General features: G+C 37.5%; 1 protein-coding gene across 1 annotated transcript in view; it reads left to right on the top strand.

The window, feature by feature from the left end:
• Tenm1 (teneurin transmembrane protein 1) overlaps positions 1–24,467 on the top strand; it is a 784,186-nt gene that overhangs the window by 653,268 nt on the left and 106,451 nt on the right. Inside the window, exons 21-22 of the mRNA XM_005401273.2 lie at positions 10,624–10,767; positions 18,089–18,338. Coding sequence (XP_005401330.1) covers positions 10,624–10,767; positions 18,089–18,338 — 394 coding nt within the window. The remainder of the gene's footprint in view (positions 1–10,623; positions 10,768–18,088; positions 18,339–24,467) is intronic.

The following is a 24,467-nucleotide window of genomic DNA, read 5'->3' on the forward strand; positions in this document are numbered from 1 at the left end:
TAGACACCAGAAGAATGGAGGTGATTGTTTGCCTATGGGCGTTAGTATATGCCCTATTTGTAAAACTGTGTTCCCTGTCAAAATTTTCCCAAGCATGCTGATTGTAAAATGGCCTTAATTAAAATGCAATACTATTTGTTGTTGATTCCTTTTGAAAGCTAATAATAGTAATAAAAACAAGAGACAATGGCCCACTCATAAATGTCCCGAGTGTTAAAAACATTTCTTTGTGCATTCGAGGAACACATTTTTTGAGTTAAAAAATGAAGGGGCTGGGGATTTAGCTCAGTGGCACAGCACCTGCCTGGCAAGCACAAGGTCATGAGTTCGATTCCCGGTACCGGAAAACAAACAAACAAACAAAAAAATTATGCCCTTGAGTTAGAAAAATACTGGCAAGGTTTTCAAGGCAAACAGGCATAATAACTGCACAAGTAATATCTATACCAGAATATGGATTATTTGCCTTGTAGGAAATGTCTCTGATAAGAATCATAATTTGAGGGATTAACTGATAAAAGAATTTTTACTGACTGATAGAAACTAAGAGCTTTCAGACAACGGTAAAGCATTTGAACAGAGAATAGAATAATGTTGGAAAACCTATTCTGAAAATGAGTAGTGAATCCTCTAAAAAAACAATAAACAGATAAAAGTTCAAGTGATAAATGGGTAGAAATAAAGGGATCAAATATGTGACCTTAGTATACCTTAGTATCTATGACTCTCTCTGAATAAACAGGAAAAAATATGTATTTGCCCTCTTGACAATATTTTATGATTATTTAATGAATGTGGGTGGAAAAAAAAGACTAAATTTCATGCTCAAAACAGTCCTATGACATTTCTCAAATGACTTTTGCTTCAGCAATCTTAGTATAGCTATCTGAGAGGCAAAATAACAACTGCCCACGCCCACCCAGTGTGTCCATCCTTGAAACCTATGAACATGTCATGTTAGCTGCCAAAAGAGAATTGTAGTTTTAGATGAAACTGAGGCTGTGATCACATTGGGATTGGAGATTAGAGATCATCCTAATTTACATGGATAGGCCCAGTGTCATCATGGGTCCTTAAACATGAAACAATAAGGCAGAGGTTACAGGAAGATATAACAATGGGAGAAGGGCACAGAAGGACCTAAAGTTCCTGGCTTTGAACGTGAGGTATGGGAGCCACAAAACAAGAAATGTGAGTGGCCACTAGAACCTGGAAAAGGCAAAGGAATGGATTTCCCCTTAGAGTCTCTGAAAGGAACTCAGCCCTGCTGATGCCTGGATATTCATTCACACAGACTCATTTACGATTTCTGACCTCCTTAACTATAAAATGATGAATTTGTCTTGTTTGTGGTACTTTGTCACAGCAGCAGTGGGAAATGAATGCAAGTCTTAACCATCATTCATGCAGTCCCGGTTGTAGTAAGCATCTTGATTAAAACTATGGCTAGAAAGGTCTCACACTCTTCTTCCTTTTTATGCCAGTTAATTAGGAATCTGTAACTATTTCTGGATGGTGGACAACAAGGGCTTCAGATTTAAACAAGCTGTATTGGAAGTGATGCTCAATATGAAAGTTAAAATGTCTGCTAAGTTTGAAATGTGGGAATCTTGTTTCCCACATAGCTCAGCTGTGGGAAATTGGTGTGATCTCCAAGAGCTGGAATGTTGCAGAAGAAGAATGGAGCATTGAAAGACAGCCCAAATGAGAAAAGGAGTGCTTGAGGTCCTAGAATATCCCATCATTTTTTGTAATGGAACAGACTTTGCAACTGGGATAATATCACAGTGAATAAATTACTAACGGGAGTTGTCTGAATTCCTTCCTTAGAGAAGTATCAATGGCAACTGATAAGACTGATTAATCTAACTACAATATTGATCAAATGGAAGAAAAGTAAAATCACCCTAGGGTTCCACTACAAAACCCACAATCACTAGTTCATCTAGCTTAAAGATTTTGTTGTCTGATACATAGACTAGATTCCCCTACTAAAAACTCCATGTGAGCATTTGAAATAATTTGGCCTTAGTGCTTTATTCTCTGGTTCTAAATAAGCAACACTGTCTAGAAATCATTGTATTTTATTTAGTTTCTTTCCCAACTCTACTGCTTACAAAACAATGTTTAAAAAATCATTATTGCTAAGTTCATAGTGCTTTTAAAATTCTAGCGACTGCTTATTTAATTTGACAAACTGGCTTGTTCAGGGCCTCTGATCTGCATCCATTATGTGAATTTTGTCAAAATAATTCCCTACGTCTGCCTGTGTCTGCATACATTAGCAATGTGTAATAATACATTCTGCCTGGTCTTCATTTTAATTAAATTTAATTGCAGTGGTTTAAAGTCCTGAAAGTTCAGGAAATCAGCCATCCGCCTTTAGTAGCACTGCTATAAACAATTCTATTTTTCTTCAAGGTTATTGGCAACAACAATTGCATAATTATTTAGTACAGTAGTTTGGCAAGAAAGAGTGATGCTTCTGGGAGAACTAGACTTCCTAAAGGTTCATGACTCATAGGAGTCTATCTAAATTGTGTTAGAAACAAGGGAACATTAATAGTAATAGGTCCTAAGCTACAGTTGTTCTGTGCACACAAAACATTCCTGAGAACGATACTTTAGTGGTCATAAATTTCCCTTTAGTAAAACCAAAGCAAGCTGGGCAGCCACAAAAATAGCATCCACTGAATATTTTAATAATAAATGGGTAGTGCTTTACAATTTGCAAAGTACTTTCACATACATTATCTTATTTTAATCTATATAACATTCCTGCTTGGTAGCCATGACAGGATTAATATGATCTTCATTTCACAAAGAGAGAAACTGAAGTTAAGAAAGAGAAGTGACTTCCTTAAAGTCCTGTACAGAGCAGGGATTGCAACTCAGGACTCTGCCTTGCCTCCCTTCTACATCTTCAATGAAGTGACCAGCTGGCCCTACCACGTACCCAGTTCAGTGCCCTAGTGGCCTCTGTCAGAGAAGCCAGCCAAAATAATAATCTTTCATCTTTTCTCTCCATCCTTGAGTTGATAATTGTTAATTGAGAAGAGGACTGCTTTATCCCTTCAACTTTATAGACACAGTGCCATGGGGAAAATGTTTTTCAAGGACTTACCAAATATTTGCAATCTAAAAAATTAGTTTATTGACACAAAAGTATGAAAAGAAAATCAGCAGATTCAAGTCAATGAATGTAAAGTGTCTGAAAAATTGAGCATCATGTCAGTTTGTCAACTGCAACTTAATTTTCATACTTAACATATGAAATACATTTAATGAGACACATAACATAAGTATTTCCATGTATCTGATAGGATATGAGGAAGGACCTCCAAAAAAAGAGAACCTGAGGCTTACAAAAGTTTCCAAACAGCCCTGAGTCTGGCAAGAAAGTAATACATACTCATTTCAAACTGCTGGTCCTGGTCTCAGTTATTAGTACATTGTGAAATCCACTTGATGTGTCAACCAGCGTTTTTCAAATAATAAAAGGGAATGTAATAGAACATAATGCAACAAAAGTGAACAGAGTGTAATAGAAAATATCAGAATGTAATGGTATAAAGAAAATATTTTCTTGGAAAACTTTGTCTCGTGTGTGTGTGTGTGTGTGTGTGTGTGTGTGTGTGTTTCCCCTTGTATAGGCTAGGTCAAAACTAACAAATTGTTTCTTATCATGACATTCAGGCATAAAAGTTTAAAAGCCATTGGTAAGATGGTAAAGCCAAGTGAAAAATGCTTAAATGATTTATCAAAACTGTATGACTTTTTTTCCAAGTCAGCATTTATGACTGCTCTTTCCTCCAAGTCCCCTCTACAGAACTATCAGGTCATTATGGAGACGCCCTTCATGATTGTATGACCATATAATTTATCATCCAAACCAGATACTCGTGAGAGTAAAAGGAAATGCTCTTGATAATTACATGAAGACAACAATGTGCAGAATCCTTAAGCAGCAGCACCTCTCTTTCCATTACACTTTCCATTCCTTTTTTAAAATTTATTTTAAAAATAAAAGAAGGAAAACATCCATTCCCTTTTAACCAATCCAATTATTTCAAAAGATAGCCAGTCTGTTTTCAAGATGAGTCAATTTCCTAACTCCTGCCCAAAGAAAAATTTCCAAAATACTGCTAGAGGATACCAATCTTTTCTTTTTCTTTACAGGGTGAAAGCAGAGAAGGTTGTTTTGCTTCACTTATTTTTCATGCCCCAGAAAGAAACTGACTCTGTAGCCACCCTGACCTTCTTTCAAATCTCCCGAATGTACCAAGCCTCAAGGCCTTGCACACATACTGCTTTCTCTGCATGGAATATTCTTCCCTCAGTACACAGTCCCCAACGCAAAAGGGGCTGACTTACAATTTTTCATCTTTGTGATGGTGCAATGGTGGGAAAACAATACTCATTCAGGAGGAACCATACTTTGAATTTTGAATTTTGATCTTTTCCCAGTTTACTGAAATGCAGTAGGATATTCTCTATTGATGCCAGGCAGCAGCCATGAGCCATAGCTCCCAGTCAGCCACGCAATTACAAGGATAAATAGCTGCCACTTGGTGTTGCTAAGCTGTGATGTTCAATAGGTTAAGTATATAAATGCATTTTTGACTTACAATATTGTCAGCTTACAAACACAACCCCATTGTAGCACTGTCAGTCAAGGACCTTCTGTATGATAGTCCCCTCTTATATGTGGTTTCATTTTCCTGGGTTTCAATTACCCACAATCAACTGAAGCCTGAAAATATTAAGTAGACCATTCCAGAAATAAACACTTTATAAGGTTTAAATTGTACACCAGTCTGAGTAGTGTGATGAAATTCCCACTGTCCTACTTTCCATCTTCCCAAAGACGTGCATCATCCCTTTGTCCAGTGTATCCATACTGTATACCCTACTATTGGTCCATTAGCCACTTAGTAGCTGTCTCACTTATCAGATCAGCTGTCATGATATCACAGTGCTTGTGGTCAATTAACTCTTATTTTATTAAATAAACCAAAAGCACAAGAATAATGATACAAAAGAGACACCAGGGCACAAAACCTAAGGAACAGATTACTTCTGCTGCTATATGGCAGTGCTTTGAGGCATATAGAAAAAACAGACACGACAGGTAGAATTCAGTATTATCTCAGTTTGGGGAATGCAGTGTGTATGGCGGGGAGTGCCTCGTGATGTCTCCCCTGCAGTTGAGGGGGACAGGACTGTACTTCATGAGGTAAACGCCTGCTCCATAAAGAGGCTTATCCTTGCATCTCCTTCTAGCAATTTCCCTTGTTAGGCTTTCTTAAAATACCCTATATTTTCCCACTATAGTATTTATCACAATTTTTATTTGTTTCTTTCATTAAAATGTAAGCTACACGCAGGGGGATGCTGTCATTCTGTCTTGTTCGTCCTCATATTCTCAACGTCCCACACATTACTTGGCAACAGGAAGTACTCACTAAATCCTGCACATTTACTGAATGACTGAACAAGCAAGTGAATAAAGACACAAAATCTCAATGTGATTCCTTAAGTCTTGCCTATATGATGCGATGGTGGGCCTGCAGAGGAAGAGAAGTAAACAGGAACACAAAGGCACTCACAAATATATACCTGAACCAGGTATATCACATTACCTTCCATGGCACATAAGCCATCCAGATTGGCTTTTATTTGGCTAGACTTGTACAAAGCAGCCAGAAAATAATCTCCTACTATAAGGTGTGTGTGTAGGACCACTTGGCAAAAATGTTGCATAGCTACTCTCAATCCTGGATGCTTTTTATTTTTTCCCAGTGCAACTTTCTCCTTTTTGAACTACATCTCTCTTAAGGCTATCTTGTTTAACCCTTACTTTTGTAAATGTCTAGGGTAAAGATCCTAAGTAAAGTATTACCAAGTCAAATTCAGTGATTCACTGAAAGGCTAATAGATCACAATCAGGTACGGGTTTACGACCACAAAGATGGCTCAACATTGGGAAATCTATTACTATAACTTAGTATTTTAAGAAATTAAAGGAGAAAACCATGTATCTCCATAAGAGCTGAGAAGCACTTGATAAAAATTTAACATCTGATGCTGACAGTCTTTGTAAACTAGGAATAATAGATTAACAAAGCATTTCAAACCATTGGACAGTATGTCAATTTGAGGAGCCTTAGGAGTCATCCTGTCCTATGATAAATCATCTGAGCATAGGAAAAGATAGAAGAAACCTGAGAGTAGACATGTGTTTTTAAGAGATACTATTTTTATACATAATTTTAGTCTAATGTTGGCACAGCTAACATTTGGTCCTTTAGGTCATTTGTCTGCTGTTGCCTTTTTTGTCTTTTGATTAATCCAGTATTTTAAAATCATGGAAAATGTCTATTGTTATATTTTAATGATTCCATCTAGAAAACAAGAGTTTCATCTTGTTAACGACCTCTCACATGCCTTGAAATTATTTTTAGATGTACCTTAAGTTTAGGAGGCTAACATGTAAATTTCTCACACTGACTACTTTCTCAGATAGACTACTTTTAATTATATATTGCCTTCATAAATACAACCATTATGAATTTCTGAAGCCTTAGCCTGAAGCTATTGAAAATCATCTGCTTAATCTTTTCATATTTCACACATCAGCTTCATTGCATGGCATCTTTACCTTGGCTACTTAATGTCAATCTCTTACCCAAGCTTTTATAGATGAATGGGACAGTCATTAAACTGGATGTCAGGGACACCATGGCCCTCAGCCTTCTTGCAGTCCCTGTGTCATTCAAATGCTACCGCTTGAGTAAGTAAGAGTGTGCAGTCAGTTATTTTTCCTATGTCAAGCAGCTTTGGGGAGCAAGCTGCAATCTTTCACCTCATCTTCTTTATAAACTCGTAATATTTTCAATTCAGAGGAAACGCAGAAGGGGAGCTAGACTGATAGTGAGCACGAGCAAAGGGATCCTGGGCTCCACTTCCCAGGGGCTGGCACAGGGTTCTGTGCTGGTTTGCATACAGTGGGAAGGCAGTGAGAGAGAGCATTAATAGTGAAAAATATGTTCTCTGAGCCATGTGTATACCTCCCGTGTGATACCATTTATTCCACCTGCTTTCCTAACTCCTGTATTCTCTCCCTCACTTCCACACAGAGATGTTGATGGAACTTTTCCTTAACCAAGAGTCACTGTCACAATCCACATGTTCCTTTTGCAGAGGGCTCTGTCATCTAGTCATATGACTGCACCTCTGACTTCAATGAAATGTGGATGAATTATTTTTTCCGTCCTATTAAACTAGTCTCTTAGTCCTCAGTCCAGGGCCTTATATCATGTTGTGCTGTTGACCAGAGGTAACGGGCAATAGCATGGCTGGAAAATGGCAGTGGTCCATTCTGCTTATTTAGCTGAAGCTCAGCTGTGTCACAGTATCGGGCAAAGTGTGGGGTCAAGGCTCAGCATTTTAAGCATGAGCCATGGTATAACCCTTTCCCCTCACATTTAATTAGTGTATTACAGTTTGTTTCCAGGGGAAGCATGAATCTAGGGTTGGATGCTACTGTATTTTCCAGTTCACATGCATTTGGAGAGCAGCTCAACTCCGCGGGGCAAAACTTCCGCCTTTTCATAAAACGACTGCAAGTTCTAGGATTATGGTAAAGTAGGCTGTTGTCAGAAAGAAACCTTGCCTTGTTTCTCTGAGCAAGGAGTCACATACAAAAGTACCCCAACACGTAGCCATTCTCATTAAAGTCAGTTGGAATTTTGGACAAGTCTTAAGTATAAATTATAACTTTATTAGCTCATAGAGCTTTCTCAGAAGAAAGTAAATCTCATAAAAATTAGAGGGAACTTATTAAGTGGTTGCCTTGTTGCTATTTGGTGTGACTGGGGAGAAAAAAAGTAATATAATTGTGGGGTTTGCAGCCAATGCACTTTTTGCTGTGGACTGGAGAGTAATTCAGAGAACAAACAGAAGGAGATGAGAAGAGTATGCATGTCTCATTACCATTGCACTGAGAACCCCTTAATTGATGCTTTATGTAAGCATTTCCTGTTACAGAGTTAGGATGATCTTTAACTGTTACTGAGAGGGAAAAAGCAGGCTCCAAACCACCATCAGAGGTCACCAGGGCACACTACTTGTTTGCAAAACTGCGCAATCACCTTCCGGGCAAGGGATTCAAGGGGTGCTCAACAGGCTTACAGTGTACAGAAGGCAGATCTGTAATTGCCAGACATACTGTGGAGAAGGAGATGATGGCTTTAAGGGAACTTGTAATTATTGTTGTTGTGATTATTTATTAATCAAGACTTTTAAATGTTGGCAAGAGAAGCAGAAACTGTGTTAATCTACACACCAACATTGCCCTTCATGTGCAATCTAGTTGTTCCAACGTGAGATACAGTGTTCTGCTTGGTTTTTGGATTTGACCCTCAGCTTCAACTTATAAAATGTAATCTAAAAAGAGTAAAATTTATGATCATACAGTTTTAGTGCTAAAGGGGAATGAAAAGAATTATCTAGTACAGCAGTCTTTAATCTGAGGATTGTATTTGAATTTCATGAGATCAATGAATCACCCAGAATTATATACAAAATTCTGTGTGCATTTATACTTTTCTAAAAAGAATTGCCATAACTCTCACCAGATTCACAATAAAGGGTCACCCAAAGGGCCTAGGAATCAGCATTTCTGGTCACCCTGTCATCATCTTGCTGCCAATGAAGAACACAACTCACAGAGATGAAGAGAAACTCTTTTGAGCCTATACAGCCAGTTAATGGCATATCTAAGAGACAAAGTCTGTTCTGTCTCTTCGTCTCAAACAAACTCTTGCAAGCTGTTTTAGCAAGGAGAGACTATGATGAGAGATGAGGGAGACTGTAGACGCATTGATTGGTGCCATGAGTGCAGCCCAAAGCAGATTACCTCTGAGATTCCTTTCACATCTGAGTTCCTATTTCTGCCCACCTTATTAGACAACAGCATTGAGGAGATGATCCCAAAAGAATTTCTATTTAGAAATTAATTCCGTTTTATATCTTCTCCCCTTCCCATTGATCCTCACTGATAATGCTTGATGCGGCTAATATTAAAATGAGTTTCTAGTCCATGAGTCTTCACCGGCTGGTGGCTGACAGAAGCGCATCCCAGCAGGACTGGTTTTACGATTTGCGGGGCCCCATGAAATGCAAATAGAGAGAATCCTGTAGGATGTTGGCAGCAGAGCATCAAAGCAAGTATGGAGCCCTTCTGGGCATGGACCAAACTGATCCCTTCCATAAGCTTTGGTGGAGTGGAAGGCAAAGGCAATCCAGCCTGCAATTTAAAATTGCCTATGCATGATTCACAAAGTTAGAGCTATGTATTCGTAATCATAAGAACTTCTTGGCTTATCTGTGTCTGTGCACTTACACACTCATGGACATGCAGATACAAATCAGTTTGACTAAAATGACCGTTTTTCCCCTTCGCCTAATGCCAAAAACCAAAACTAGTTTGCTTTAATTCGTAATTTTTGGACCTATTGTGTTGGCATTGTTTAAACACCTGTTTTCATTGCCAGTTTTCATAACCAAATGACAAGGGAAGAAGTGAGCTCTCCAGGGTAATCTAAAGAGTCAGGTAAAGGCAAGTACTCAAAAATAGTGGAAGATGACAGGCCAGTTGGGATCGTTTGAAGCTATAGAAAGGGAGAAGCAGCTTTGGGATATGTAATGTTTTGAGTCAATACCCTCAGGCTTAAAACATTATGAAGATCAGGAAAGCATTTTAAATTTATGAAGCAGAAGTCTGGGGTTCCAACAGGTAAGCAGGTTTACCAACTGGAAAAATGACTAGGATTTGGTATACGTGGGCTATATATATTTCAGTAGAGTAGAAATACCCAAGACACCACATTGTGCATTTTCCATTTTAGCAGCATACCAGGGTTCCAAGTTTAATGCACAACATCTGTGCTTCATAGGCATTGAAGCCAAATGTTGGGTGATGTCTCATTGGTTAGCTATATGCAGAACCCAAAACATAATGTGCACAAAGTGGAATTTACACTTGCAGCACTGTAAGCAAACTCAGTCTTCTCAGCAAACTAAAGGCCAGCTAGCACATGAGAAATACAAATTGGCCAAATCAACTTTGATTACTTTTATATGTAATCAGTTGTTGTATAAGTGACTCAATACTCCAAGGCCAGCTTTCCGAGTGCATTTTGCATTCTAGAGAGGTAAGAAACCAGCCTTTCTTGCACTTTTTCTACAAGTAAAGTGCAGAGAAATTGTACTATCACAGTTTAATCCCATGGAGAGTTTCTCTCCTCAGTTTTACAGCACAGTCTCCAATTCAGAAGCCTCGAATAAAGCTTAACATCCACAAACATATGGTACCTACCAAATGACAGCATTCACTCATTCACTTCATATATTTATCCAATACGCTCCACTGGCTGATCACTTTTGGGTAACTGTCCTGGGTGTGATGATGTCCTGTGGTAGCTGAAAGCATTTGCCTTCAAATCTCAACCCAAATCAGAGGTCAGTAATAAATGTAGTTTCCACAGACTAATGAAACAGTGGGAACATGAAGCAGATATTTTACAGTTTTCTAATGCTCTATTAAATCCTTGTTTGCAGTGTCTGTGGGATATGAATATGAGACATGCCCTGATTTTATTCTCTGGGAGCAAAGGACAGTCATTTTGCAAGGTTTTGAGATGGATGCTTCTAACCTGGGAGGCTGGTCCTTGAATAAGCATCACATTCTGAATCCTCAAAGTGGTAAGAAATTTTTAAATTTCTATTAATACTATTTCTTTAATGCTATTTAACGCATATTTGTTGCACAGAATTTGTAAAAATACAAGAGACTTATTTACTTCACTTATGAGTATGTCTCTTGTATTCTTACAAATTATAAGAACCTGAAAGAGTAAATGAACTCTAAAAGGTACAATAGATAATGTGAAAGGGAAAGAAACTGCTCAAAAGGAAAGAACGACTGAAATGAGGGAAAGGAGAAGATAATGAAGGAAGGGAAAAAATATATATATATACACACACAATATAGCTGGGATAATTGTACTACTAATTTCTATTGCTTTCTTGAAAAGAACAATTGATATTTAATTGTTTGACCATATTTACATGTCTATATTTGTTTATCTGAGTAACCAATATGAAGATAACAGTATATAATATAACAACTGTTGTTAATTTCTTATTACCTTGTCTGAAATTGTGTATTTGTTTTTATGTTGTTTCATTTATGTCTGTGTGTTTGTTAATATGTTTTGGTGCTTTTATCTTTAAAAATAAAATTTAAAAAAACACAAGTGAAAAATCACCTGTGAGAACAGTACTTAGAGATGACCAAGTTAGTACATTTCCTTTCAAGTGCTATAATTTGATTTTGAGTTAGCATTAGCGATTAGGCATCAAAACACTCTTGTTCAACCTCTTCCTTCCAGGACCACTTTTCCGGTTGTCACTTCCTTCTAGTTTCTTAAATTTTTTATTTATTTTAAAAAGAATAAAAATCCAATAAAAACAATGCAGAACTTCAAACCAAGATGATCGGAAATTAACATTGGTTGTTATATTACATATTGTTATCTTCAAAGTAGTTGCTCAAATTACCAGACATAGGTATGCAAGATTGATCAAACAGTTAAGCATTAACTATTCCTTTCAACAAAGCAATAAAAATTAGTAGTACAATTATCTGAGCTATCTTGCATAGATAGGTAGATAGATAGACAGATAGATAGATTCCTTCCTTCTTTGCACCTTTTCCCCATCCCAGTTGTTCTTTCCTTTTACAAAAAGATAAATATAATAATGAAACCGATTTTCAGAACAGGTTATTAGGACAGTTAGAATAGTTGATACATTGTGCATTGTAGTTATTCAGAGTAGAAGATATAGGCATGACATTTTGTCTATAAAATATTAGCATTAAACTTTCTTTTTAATGAACTAAGAGAAATTAGCTGTATAACAATCTTAACTATCTTCTGTACACATATATTTTTCCTTTCTTCATTTCCCCTTCCCTCATTGCAGTTTGCCTTTCTTTTGAACAGTTTCTTCCCAATTCATAATATCTATTGTACATTTCAGATCTTGTTTACTTGTTCATTTTTTCACACTAGTGAGACAATACAGTGTTTATACATATGGGTCTGATTTATGTCACTTGTGAGTATGATCTTGAGTCACATCCATTCACCTATAATAGACTCCATTTTATCTTTTTTATGGCTGAGTAGTACTCCATTATATAAAAAGCCACACCTTTTTTATCCATTCTTCAGTTGTTGGACATCTGGGTTTTTTCCAAGATTTAGCTATTACAAATTTTGCTGCTATAAACATGGGTGCACACATATCACTGTGGTATGATGATTTTAATTCTTCTGGGAAGATACCCAGAAGGGAAATGGCTAGATCAAATGGGACCTCCAACACCAGTTTTCTGAGGAATCTTCACACTGATTTCCACAGTGGTTTCACCAGTTACACTCCCACTAGCAGTGGAGAAGTGTTCCTTTTTCTGTACAGCCCCTCCAGCATTTGTTTTCGGTTGATTTTTGTATGTCAGCCATTCTTTCCAGGGTGAGAAGGAAGCTCAGTGTTGTTTTAATTTGCAGTTCTCAAATGACCAATGATGTTGAACATTTTTCCATGTATTTATTTGCTACTTGTATTTGTTCATCTGAGAAGTGCTTATTCATCTCCAATGCCCACTTTTGGATTGGGTCTTTGAATTTGTCCTGTTCGTACTTTGTAATTTAAACACCAACAAGTAAGGGGCCACGTGTGGCCCTTGAACCTGTGCTTCTCTCAATCAGAATGATTCTGCTACCGAGGCTGTAACACTTTCATCTAAATTTCTCCACCTCCTTTTACATACTATTGGGAAATCAGTCATTGATGTTTCCATCCAGATTTCCTATGAACATCTACTGGTAATTTTCACTGTAGAACCAAATTCCTTTCCATCTAGAGGCAGATCCAGAGCAAGCTATAGAACAAGTACTTTGCATTACTTTTCCAGTGAGCATGAGCTTGAGAAGGTATTGAGGCAGCTACACTCTTTTTATCCACCCATCCTTGTATCCACCCTACATTTATGGAACATCTGGCCAAGGCTGAGTTGTACTGTAAGACTAAGAGACGAATCTAACAATCATGCCCATGATCTTACTTTCATTTGCATCATGATTGATTCGGCTATGCCAATAAGCCACAAAGGCCAGGAAATTTTGGTTGGCAAAGCTAACCAAATTTGCATCTGCCACAAGTAAAGATTACCTGCTATGGTCCCAGTGTGGGACTCTATAGGTGAATGAGTCCATGTGGCTGTGTGTTCCCTCTCTATCTCCTACCCGCTTCCAGAAAGACCCTAGATTCTATTTCAATTTGATTTTCTTTTAGCAGCAAAGATTCAGGCACAGATATAAAATGTCAACTTTTTTTCTCTGTTGTCAAAAGGAGAGCCACAGTTTTAAAAGTACAAAAACGAAAGGGCAGATGCCACTTATTAAATTATTAGGTTTTTTGTTTTGATTTGAAAGAGTTTGACATTTTAAGCAGCGGTTTCTTTTCCACTCACTTTTATTGGCGTATATGGATTGTCTCTTTCAAATGCTTGTCGTTGACATTAAACACAAAGTGGGAAATGACCTCAATCGAACCAGCCCCCAGCTAAGTGCTCCCAGTCCTGTATCCTCTTATCCTTTGCTTTCCACAGGCTTTAAGATGCAAAGGAACCATTTAGGAAGTCGGCTTTGAGGGCCAAGTGATTTCCACGAATGTATTTCCTCCACCATCATTTGCCCTTAATTAGTTTTTAGGTAGTAGGTGCCAAGTTACTTCTGAGCATTTTTAATTGCTTTATTGAAGTACAATTCATGCACCATAAAACTTACCTATTTTATGCGTATACTTCAATGAATTTTAGTAAATCTGTAGTTACTCTACCATCACCAAAACCCAGTTTGAGAATACTTTAGCATACTCAAAAAGACCTCTTGTGCTTACGCACAACTCCACAAAACTTTCTGTCTCTACATTTCTGATAATTCTGTTCTGAGAAAGAAGCTTTACCTTGAATAGTTTTTTTTTTTTTTTCAGGAATGTTTGTTCATTTTATCATCTCATTTGTAGAGGTTTTGTGCTTCTAACCAAGGACCAGTCACACTTGCCAGGACACAGATCTGAAGCCACCTCTGCCCCTGCCTTTCAGCCTGGCCTTGGACATAGGAACACTACTCTGGGGAAATTTCTTAAGTCTAAATTCCACCCACAAAGGCAGTTTTAGAAACAAGAATGATAACTGTGAGGGAGCAGCCTTGGGAACACCAATTTAAAAAGCAATGCTCTTTCCCCCTCAGGTCAGATGGTCTTTTCTGACTGATTAAGGCAAGAGCCGTGTCTTTCCAAATTCCACCGCTGTGCTTCTCTCTAGAAGAGGCCTAACTCTTTGGGCACCCTGCGTTTTGATCTAAGACAGAGAGCAGATTGGAAAGGAGAATCTATCTCTCCCCAATTTCCACTCACTGGTTAAAAAGACAACTATAATTTGATTGGATGTCTGCTGCCATTCCATTCTTTGGTTTTTCTTTGGCTCCAAAATCATTATGCATTGGGCAGTTTCCACTAGGGAGTGTTTTCAGACCATTTGTCATTTACATTGCCTCACTTATATTTACCTGACAATTAACCATTTGCTGTGGGGAATTGTTTCTGAATATTATGCCAGATAGATAAATAGATGATAGATAAGAGAGAGAGAGAGACACAGAGAGACAGAGAGACAGAGAGACAGAGAGACAGAGAGATAGAGAGACAAAGAGAGAGAGAGAGATCCTACTTCCACCAAGGTAAAAACACCAGGAACTTGTGTTTTTCAATATGCCCTCCAATACACCCTCTAAAAACTGTAGAGAATGTACATTCGTTCCTTCTAAGTTGATCTTTTAAAATTATGAAAAAGATTTATGCATGAATCATCTATTACAGGGCTAAGACAGGATTTTTATCAAACATATCTCCCAGTGTTTCCTACTAGTAGAGTGTTAAAAATTATTACAAAGAACAATCCAGGGTACTAATTCGGCATCATCATCTGTCTGAAATGGATAAAGAATTCCCTTTAACTTCGCCTCCAAGAAAGGCCAGTAATTTGTCAACAAATAGTTTTACTGGGAAAGGAAGTAAATTTCCATTTATCATACTGGCATATCTCCCAATTTGTGTTTATATCCTCTCAATCAAGAAGTGAGAGAAATATGTATTGTGTCCCTCGTTGTTCATACGTCTGAAAAATGCTTTCTTCTTTGAAATCAGCATAAAGCACCACCCACTGGCTTCCAAGGGGAATTTTTATTTCGGATTTATTTATAACCTTCAAAAGAAGTTCTGAGAAAGGTAACAAAAGGGTGAAGTGTGCTTAAAAGTATGCTTACCCTGTTACACAAAAGAATTAGCTTCTTATCAGGGAAAAGAAAAACTTACGGGAGAAAAAAGTGCAACAGGCCCCATTCAGTGGGGTGTCATTTTTGGCAATAAACAAACCATAGCGGAAAGTTGGCCTTCACATAAATAGTTCGTGTTGTCCTAGCATCATTTGATTCTGTTTTCAGAATGAGTATGTGTGGCAGAATAAACTGGAAAGGAGGCAACAGTAATGGATCAAGATTTCTAAGAACATAAACAAAATATATTCAGAGCAACCTTTTGCAGAAGATTTGGTATTAAATCATTGTTGCTAGATGATATGGCCTGGTTCTGTGTAATGGAAGGTTAAACAGATCCTTGAAACAACAAAAACACCCTTCAAAATGATCTACTTTTCTGGGGCAGTACGAACGGGATTTACCCATTTTTATTTTGATTGCTTCCGCTTTAAACAGGAATGGTAATTTCAGTACATGGGCATGAAAGCAAGACATCAATTGTTGAGAAGTAATCAGAAACTACGTTTCCTTATGCTTTATTTCCTTTAATCATTCTTCTTTTTTGATGAAGTACTGGGCTTTCTAATAGAAAGGGGGAGTTTTAGAATGCAGGGTTAGAAGAATGAGTTAGAATAGCTATCTTTAGTTTTGAAATTGCCAGGAGCCTAGTAATAACATATCATTTTGAGGGTAATTGTTAACTATACCATTATATTGATATAAAAAAGTAGAGACCTACCTGTGAAAATAGATGCTAATAGCAAATCTGGTGTTCCCAAGCCAATAATTGGAAAGGTTTTTGAATAATATACCCTATAGAGCATTGCTGAAGTAGTGACATGCTAAACAGTGGTTTCCTCAATTATTAAAGAATATATCATAGTCTCACTGGTAGGATATTCTATTAGCAAGAATTAGGAGATTTCCTTCCAGTGATGCTGTGCAATTATCATTTCCGGTCTCATTCACTTCCTCCCAATTCATTTAAACTGTAATATTTATCACACTACAGTTAAATGTGTTTTGGGAAATGAAATTCAGTCATACTAATCTCAACTATTCTAAATCTTAAGAAATTTCTTTACTGGCTAACAAACTTATTAATAAAATAGTAAGAAAGTAGTGTTCTCAAGGTATCTCTTAGTTCTGTAATAAACTGCCAATTTGCTGGGGTGGAACTCATAGCTGCTATTGCAAATCATATGTTGAAAAAGTAATCAGAAATCGTCCTGGTAAGGAAAGTAAAACACTTAAACTTGAAATCCAAAACCCATATGATGGATGGTGTTTCTGTTTCCTGGAAGACCCCTTCCAAATATATATTGGTGCGGTAGTATGCATAATTTACCATCTTATTTAGTTTTTCCAGCAGTGTTCCCATCTCAGAGTGATCAGTAGTTGTTATTGTAGAACTGTAGGACAAAAAATTGGAAGAGAACTGAGGAAGACATTTCAGGAACTGTTCCGGGAGAGTAACAGGCAGTCTGAAGAGATAGATAGCAGGGGGCAAGGGAGAGAGAAATAAGACTGTACGGTGTAACTGCAGTCGTCCATTTGCTGTCAGTTACTTCCGCCTGACACACTGGCATGCCTTCGCACATGGATGTTTCATCTGCCCTGGCTCATCTGGAGTGACTTGAGCTATTTAGCACAGCAGTACTTGTTACTTGGATTTTCTGCCCAGGCTCAGTGGTTTATAAAAATCATTGGGATTTGGACAAGGAAACTGCAAAAGACTCAAAGCCTATTTTTAACATTTACTGAACATTTATAATGACATAGCCACAGAGGTTGGCATTAAAACACAGAAAGGAGTAAGACAGAGAGTTTGCCTTCAAGGAGCTCATTCATGTTCTAATGAGGAAGAGAGAGAAGTAATGAAAATTGTATCATACAACGTAGCAAATTGTATAATAGAGCTGTGGAAAACAAACTATGGGCACACAAGGAGGGAGGGACTAACTTCCTGGACAGAGCAATGGGGAAGACTTGAGCTGAGCTTTCAAAGACAGGTAGATGTTCCCCAAGCACACAGGATGAGGACAGCAGTCATTATAGAGGGAGTAAAATGGTACAAAAGCAGAGACGTGGAAATGTGTGAAAGTCACTTTTAACAGTTTGACACTGGCTGGATCTCAAGACACAAATGACACTGTGATAAGAGAGGAGACTGAAGTAGACAAGAGCCAAATCATGAAGGCCCTTGTATGCATTAACAGTAAGGAAATGTGTCCCTTATCCTATAGTGAATATGTAGCTATTGGAGGATTTCAAGACATGGGCCAGGCGTGAGGAGACAGCCAACCAGAGATGAAAAATTAGCCACAGATGGTTCACAAAGCCTAGAGTGAACAAGAGATCATTAAAAGTTAGTTGCAAGATTCTTTATTGAGGCCTGTGAAATCAGCATTAGAGGACCTCGTTTTACATCCCCACTGTACAGACAGACAAACTAAAGCAGAGTGTTATATTACTATTGCAATTATGCAGTTAAGCAAAATGAAGGGCAGTGTGTTTCACTTTCAGATTCTCTTATGCAAAACCAAATTTCTAATTTCAAATGAAGGAGAGAAAAATTTAAATGTTGCCAAGATTATTGTGTGGTAATTACTTTTTCAAATCCCTTTTTTACTGTCTAGGAATCATACATAAAGGAAATGGAGAAAATATGTTTATTTCCCAGCAGCCCCCAGTGATAGCAACCATAATGGGTAATGGACACCAAAGGAGTGTGGCTTGCACCAACTGCAATGGCCCAGCTCATAACAACAAACTCTTCGCTCCTGTCGCCTTAGCTGCCGGTCCCGATGGCAGTGTGTATGTTGGTGACTTCAATTTTGTAAGGCGAATATTCCCCTTGGGAAACTCCGTTAGTATTCTGGAATTAAGGTAAGTCTCCTGCAATCTCTATGTTTGCCTAGCAGATGAATTTTAAAAAGCAAGAATGAGGTAGCATGAAGAGACAAGGTATTGCCAGAAAGTGTGGAAAATGCAGATGCCAGAATTATAGCCCTAGACTGCAGGAATAGGAATAATGGTCAATGTGCTTCTTCCTCCTACTTGAAGAAACTTTTGAGCACTTCTTTGGAGAACCAGAAAATATTAACATTCCTGTATTTGATGTCTTCTCTGTGTACATTGTTGTCACTGACGTGGCTGTCATTACTTCCCGGTGGTCAGGTGAGTAACTCACTCATTGATAGCCAACATCAGTCCTAACTTTAAAAGATCTATTCTGCTATAGGAGGCAGAGGTACTGCCAGATCCAAAAAGCTAAACTTCCTAAGTCCTTTAGGTCCAAATTTTTCAAGTGGTAGTTTCATAAAGAAGAAAATGAAGGTCTATTTATTCATGGCAAGATAAAGAAAGAAAAGAATTAGTTCTCTGGCTTTAAACACTCAACCCCATAATGATTAAAGCATTTTCTTATTCCATTTTAGGACTTTTTTATTCCATTCTAGGAATTTTTTCTTAAGAGTAAAACACATTAACACTTTTTGTAAGGGGTTCGTCTCTTTTGTTACTACATATCTTGAAGTTTACATAAAGATTACGGCTAAGTAGACTGTGGCTTCATCAGCTTATTTCTTGCCTTTCTGAGGCTGAGACACAATATATCCTCTAGAGTTCAAGAAAAAGGAAGCATCTACCCCCACCCCATTAGAGAAAAATAAACCTGTTTTCTCTCTTCTGGGTAAATTGGTAGAGTTTTTTTTTTTTTTTTCTAATTAACTACGAAAGCTTTAATGCTGACATATATCTCTGGAAATTTAAGCTAAAAGTTTCTATATAGTCCAGAAGATTTTGATGTCATTTCAGGAACTATTTCATAAAATCATTTTTGCCTCAGGCATCTTTTCAGCAACCTCAAAAACAGTGACTGAAATAGCAGACACACTGATGAAGAAAATTGCACGTTCAGAGTACTATTGAGGCGTGTCAGTTAATCTTAATTGTCAAATTGAATGGATTTAGAGACTCCCCAGTGACTGGGTCATGGAGGTACTCTACTCATGAGTGGATTACTCCACTGATACTCATGGCTAAATGCACTATTAGGAGATGGAGCCCAATTGGAAAAGCGGAATGATTGGGGGTGTGTCCTTGGAGGGTATTTCTTTACTGGCAATCTTCCCTTATGCTCTGATTCCTGAACACTGTCATGTGAGTAGCTGTGCTCCATCATGGCCTTCCACCAGGATGTTTGCTCCTTGGAGCCAGCCAAGCATGGACTGAAACCATGGGCCAAATGAACCGTTTTCTCCTTCAGATTGTGTATGTCTGGCACTTTGTCCCAACAAAGAGAAATCTGGATAATACACAAGGCCCATCAAACTACATGAGAAGCCTTGAGTTATTTTTAACACCTGTGTTCACTCTAGTATGGAAATTGGAATTTATAAGGGCATTCCTCAACATTTTTCAGATTGTCATGTTTGATTTGGCATCGGCCCCCCTTTTCCCAAACTGAATTATTCCTTCACACCAAGCTGGGGAATTCTTCTAGTTCCAAGCCCCAATCCATTTTTCACATTAATTCATTCCAGTTTTAATACATTTCTTAATTATAATTGCAAACACTGTCATAAGGAAAAAAGCTGTTAAATCCCTTGACTAATAAAAAATATACTGTTAAGACTTTATAAAGAAAGAAACACACCAGCAAGTGTAGAGAGGTATGAATCATAGCCTCCAACCATAATCAAGTGTCCTAAAACTCAGCATGCCACACCTCACAGGGGCTTGTGATTTCCAGTAATATATCTTTGGGCACCTACTTACTAGAAAATCAACAAGATGCTTATATGCCTGAATTTGGGAAAGATTTATACAACAGTTTACATTTGTTCCAAAACCCTCTGGGTGTTTAGAATATCTACATGATGCCAGACATGAATGGGAGCACTGAGCAATTAATCCAACATCGGAGCATTTCAGTCATGCAGATGCTAGCTGTCAAACCGACGGAGATTGTGTCTTCCCTGAGCTCACGAAATTAACCCTGTGAAGCTTGTATGCCTAATTCCTCAAAGGAAAAATAGCAAATTATCTACAAAAATAGTATGAAGAATCACCAGCTAAGTTTAGTCCTTTCCTTGGTCATTTAAATGTAAATTTACCTAAGGGGGAACAATTGTCATTCAGTGATGAGATTCTCTCTTGGTCAAGAATCTTTAACAATTCACAAATTTGCATGTTAGTCCAAAGTACCTTATGACCTTCAGCACAAAGTTATTTGAAGTATAAAGTAGAATAACTTGCACCTTAGTTGCAAAGTGGTTATCTCCATATAAAGAAAAATTAGTTTTCTGACAGTTTGAAGTATTTGCTAATGCCTCTATTCATTCTTACCCCATAACACGATTTTCTCTCATTGCCATAGATTTTCAGACACAGAGACATGTACACACCATGAACTCACACACCCAAGCTTTCTCACTTAGTCCAAATCCCCCGAGCTGGCTTTTCTGACCTAAGATTTTTTTTTTAAATTTTGCTTAACATTTTTGTTAGTCCCAGATTTCTTTGAGAGTCTATTTAAGGCAGTGGGCCCTCTTCCTGAATAAAAAAAAACAAATAGTCACTCAAAATTGCACACATTATTAAAGGAGTCACATTTTTCCCTCCTTGGCCCCTCCCACTGCAACAACAGCATGTCCCTATAGCAAAGCCCTAGCACCGACTCTTGCTTAGGATCTCTTGCATTAAATTCGGCAAGAGAAACAATTCTCTCTTCTCTATTCCAATACTCCTGTAATTGGCTGTCTGAGAAATAAGCTGATTGGATACACATGATCATTTTGATCTAGCTGATGGGTAACTCCTTCACTATTTGACTATATACTCAAGATCATCAAATTAATTTATGTCAGCATACACTATCTGTCATGTTTACCCAGAAATTAATGTAGTTCTTATTAGATTCACTTTTCAAAAAGCATCTATTCTGACCAGCAGCCTATGTGTGTATACTGAATCTTTCAAAGGCAATTGGTGGATTTATCTATTTGCTTTGTAACTTTTCCAGATGTAAACTTCCTGGGAAGAATATAAGATGATTTGAGAAGACCATGCTATCTTAAGAACTATAATGTTATTGAATTGTGCTGTGTTTAGAAAGAAACTTCATTTTGTACCAGTGTTGTTGTTATTGTTGTTGTTATTCAGATTAGCTAATTTAATTGCTCTCTGCTCCATGCACATTAGTCATTGGATGTGGTTGAATCATCTGTCTCCTTGGAAACACAGACTAATATAGTGATTTTTATTGGTTTTCAAAATTGTGAATAGAAGAGCAATATTATTAGCAAGTTATTATAGAAAACAGTAGAGAACCTTCTAGATCTTAACCTGCTATCATATTATGGATCATGTAATGTATTACTTTGTACTCTACTTCCTTATTTATAAAGTTGAATTCAAGTTTATATTCCATCATCCTCTTACATGCCTCATGCAGTTTAACTTTTTTTGAGATCCACAAAAGCGTAGCTCTCAGCCCAATATTTGATGACATTTGGAGAGGACACGAAGTTTTCCCTTAATGGATGCCTTTTTCTCCTTCCTTTTGTTGCAGATTTGGGCAACATTTAAAAATTCCAGATGCCCCTTGACATTTTAAAGATTAGAAGTCTGTAGATGTTTCCAATTTCAGCCCTCCCGATCCAGACTATCCCCAATTGAGCTTCTTTCATCTGACCTAAAAATAACTTCATTTTCATTGGTTCCCAAGCATCTATTTTCTCTTGTTGGCCCACAATTGGCTGAACAAATAAAGGAAAGGCAGTGATGTCATTGTCTTTCGATGTCTGCCAACAGACATATTATTTCTTGTTATTCAAGTCTATAGTACCCCTTTGCCTAATTTTCTACAGATTTTATCCAAAAATACACATCTCCATACTTCTTTTCAGTGGAAGAATGAGGTGAGATAATAAAGCTGAAAGATTTTTAAAAATATACTCTCTGAAGACTTTTAAAAATAGATTCTTATCAATGTAGGATAGTTTAGATCTTTGTTTTGCTAGGGATTTGCTCCACATGTGAATACACACACACACACACACACACACTTCATTAACACTCAACATTGTACATATGTTTAAAGTAATATAGGTATGTGAGCTTAACATTAGAAAGATCCAGGAAGCTATCAGGTTCCCTATTATTTCCAGTGTATGCCTGACAGTATATCATCTCTTCTTCTTGCTATCCTTCAATAATGTGAACCTTAAATACATCTCAAGAAAGCTGACTGCATCTTTGGATGCTTCTGCTAAAAATCTTTCTTATATACAGCTTAAATCTACCTCTAGGAAACATCCACTTAATAGTGGCAAATGTTACCGTCTGAGGCAGCACAGAAATCACTTATCTCCTTTACTGGACAAACATTCACAAGTGAGAAGAAAGTTATCATAAGTTCCTAAGCTTTTTCTTCTTTAGTTCAAGCATTCTCAAGTCCTTAAACTATTTCCCATCAATTATGATTGCTTCATTTTTCATTAATCATGAGCTCAGAGCCACTTTACAGTGTTCTTAAACTAACAGGGATAATTATATGAGTAATATAGGAGACATCATATCAAGTGCTTTGCAAGAATTCAAATGTGTAATATCCTCCTGCTCCCCTCTCATCTCCTAATTTCACAGTTCTATTAGAAAACCCATTAAGTATAACTGGAAGTGATTTATTCATTATAAAAAGCCTTATGCTGCTATATTTTGGAATTCCGTTATTCTCAGGATATTTATTTTATCCTTCCCTTAAAATGAAAGAAAAGAAAATAAGAAGCTGGTAAATGCTTCTTAGTACCTTGAGTAATTTGGACTCAACAAATGTCAATGTGACATGAAAATTTCTCTTGAGATTTTACTGTTTCTTTTCCAATGACTGGTTAATATTTCTTACACTATTCTCAGGACTTGACTCCTGTCATGGACTGGAAATGAAATAGACCAAAAATAGCACCCATTTAGGGTCAGTTAACATGCTGAGGGGCAGTGGAACTTGTATAGTACTCAGCTGAAAGAACAAATGGAACCAGGGCTTTGAGAGTTCTACAAATAGCTGACAAGTGGACATGAACCATATTCTTGTCAGCAGCACTAGAGCTACTACTACTAGCAACACTGCATGTAGATGAAATAGGTGGTCACTTCCTCCATTTGAGCTTATGTATAAGCAGTGACACTCAAAAGATCCATCTACCTCACCCACTGGTTATCTTTGATGTCCAAAGTTTCAATGGTCATCCTCAGTGTCCAAAATTTCCATTCTAAAAAACTGTGTTGCTTTGAATTAAGTTATAATGTCTCTTACAGTCCCAACATAGGGATAGAAAGGCCCATTAAGCGAAAACCATCCATTAGTCTATGCACATGCATTCATTCATCAGATTGCTCCTCACAGAGACTTCTCGCTGAAAGCAGGGCTCTAAAGCACAAAATGGTAAGTTGTGGTAAGGGTGAGGGACAGAGCCAGAGTACGGGGGAAGTTGGTCTTTGATATTCTTTGAGAGGGTAAGAAGCACTCAGAAGTCAGTGGTAGGCAAGAATGAGCACAGGGTTTGCAAAAGAAGAAGACCATGGAAAGACAAGCAGGGAAGGCATTTCTTCCTTTACCACCAAGTATACCTGGCCAAGAATAAGACAAGATGCCAAGGAGAGCATGAAGAATGAGTAAGATGTGGCTGCTATGACCAAGCAAGCCATTGCAACTCCCATGATGCCAAGTCACTAGACAAAGGCTCCAACACTGACATAGTTCCAATTTCCCATTGCTCACCTCACAAAAACATAAAAATAATGAATAGTACATTATATTAAATGGAAGAGGCCAGGCAAAAAAGGGCAAATATTATATGATTCCATTTACTTGACAGATCCAAGATGAGCAAATCTGTAAAGATAGAAATCAGATCTTTAATTGCCTAGGACTAAGGGAAGGCTGAATGCGATGTGACTATTGCCAAACAGTACTAAATTTCTTCACAAGATAAAAACAGTGTTCTAGAA

The sequence above is a fragment of the Chinchilla lanigera genome, unplaced genomic scaffold, assembly GCF_000276665.1.
Source record: "Chinchilla lanigera isolate Chin_1 unplaced genomic scaffold, ChiLan1.0 scaffold00072, whole genome shotgun sequence".
Taxonomy (NCBI): Eukaryota; Metazoa; Chordata; class Mammalia; order Rodentia; family Chinchillidae; genus Chinchilla; species Chinchilla lanigera.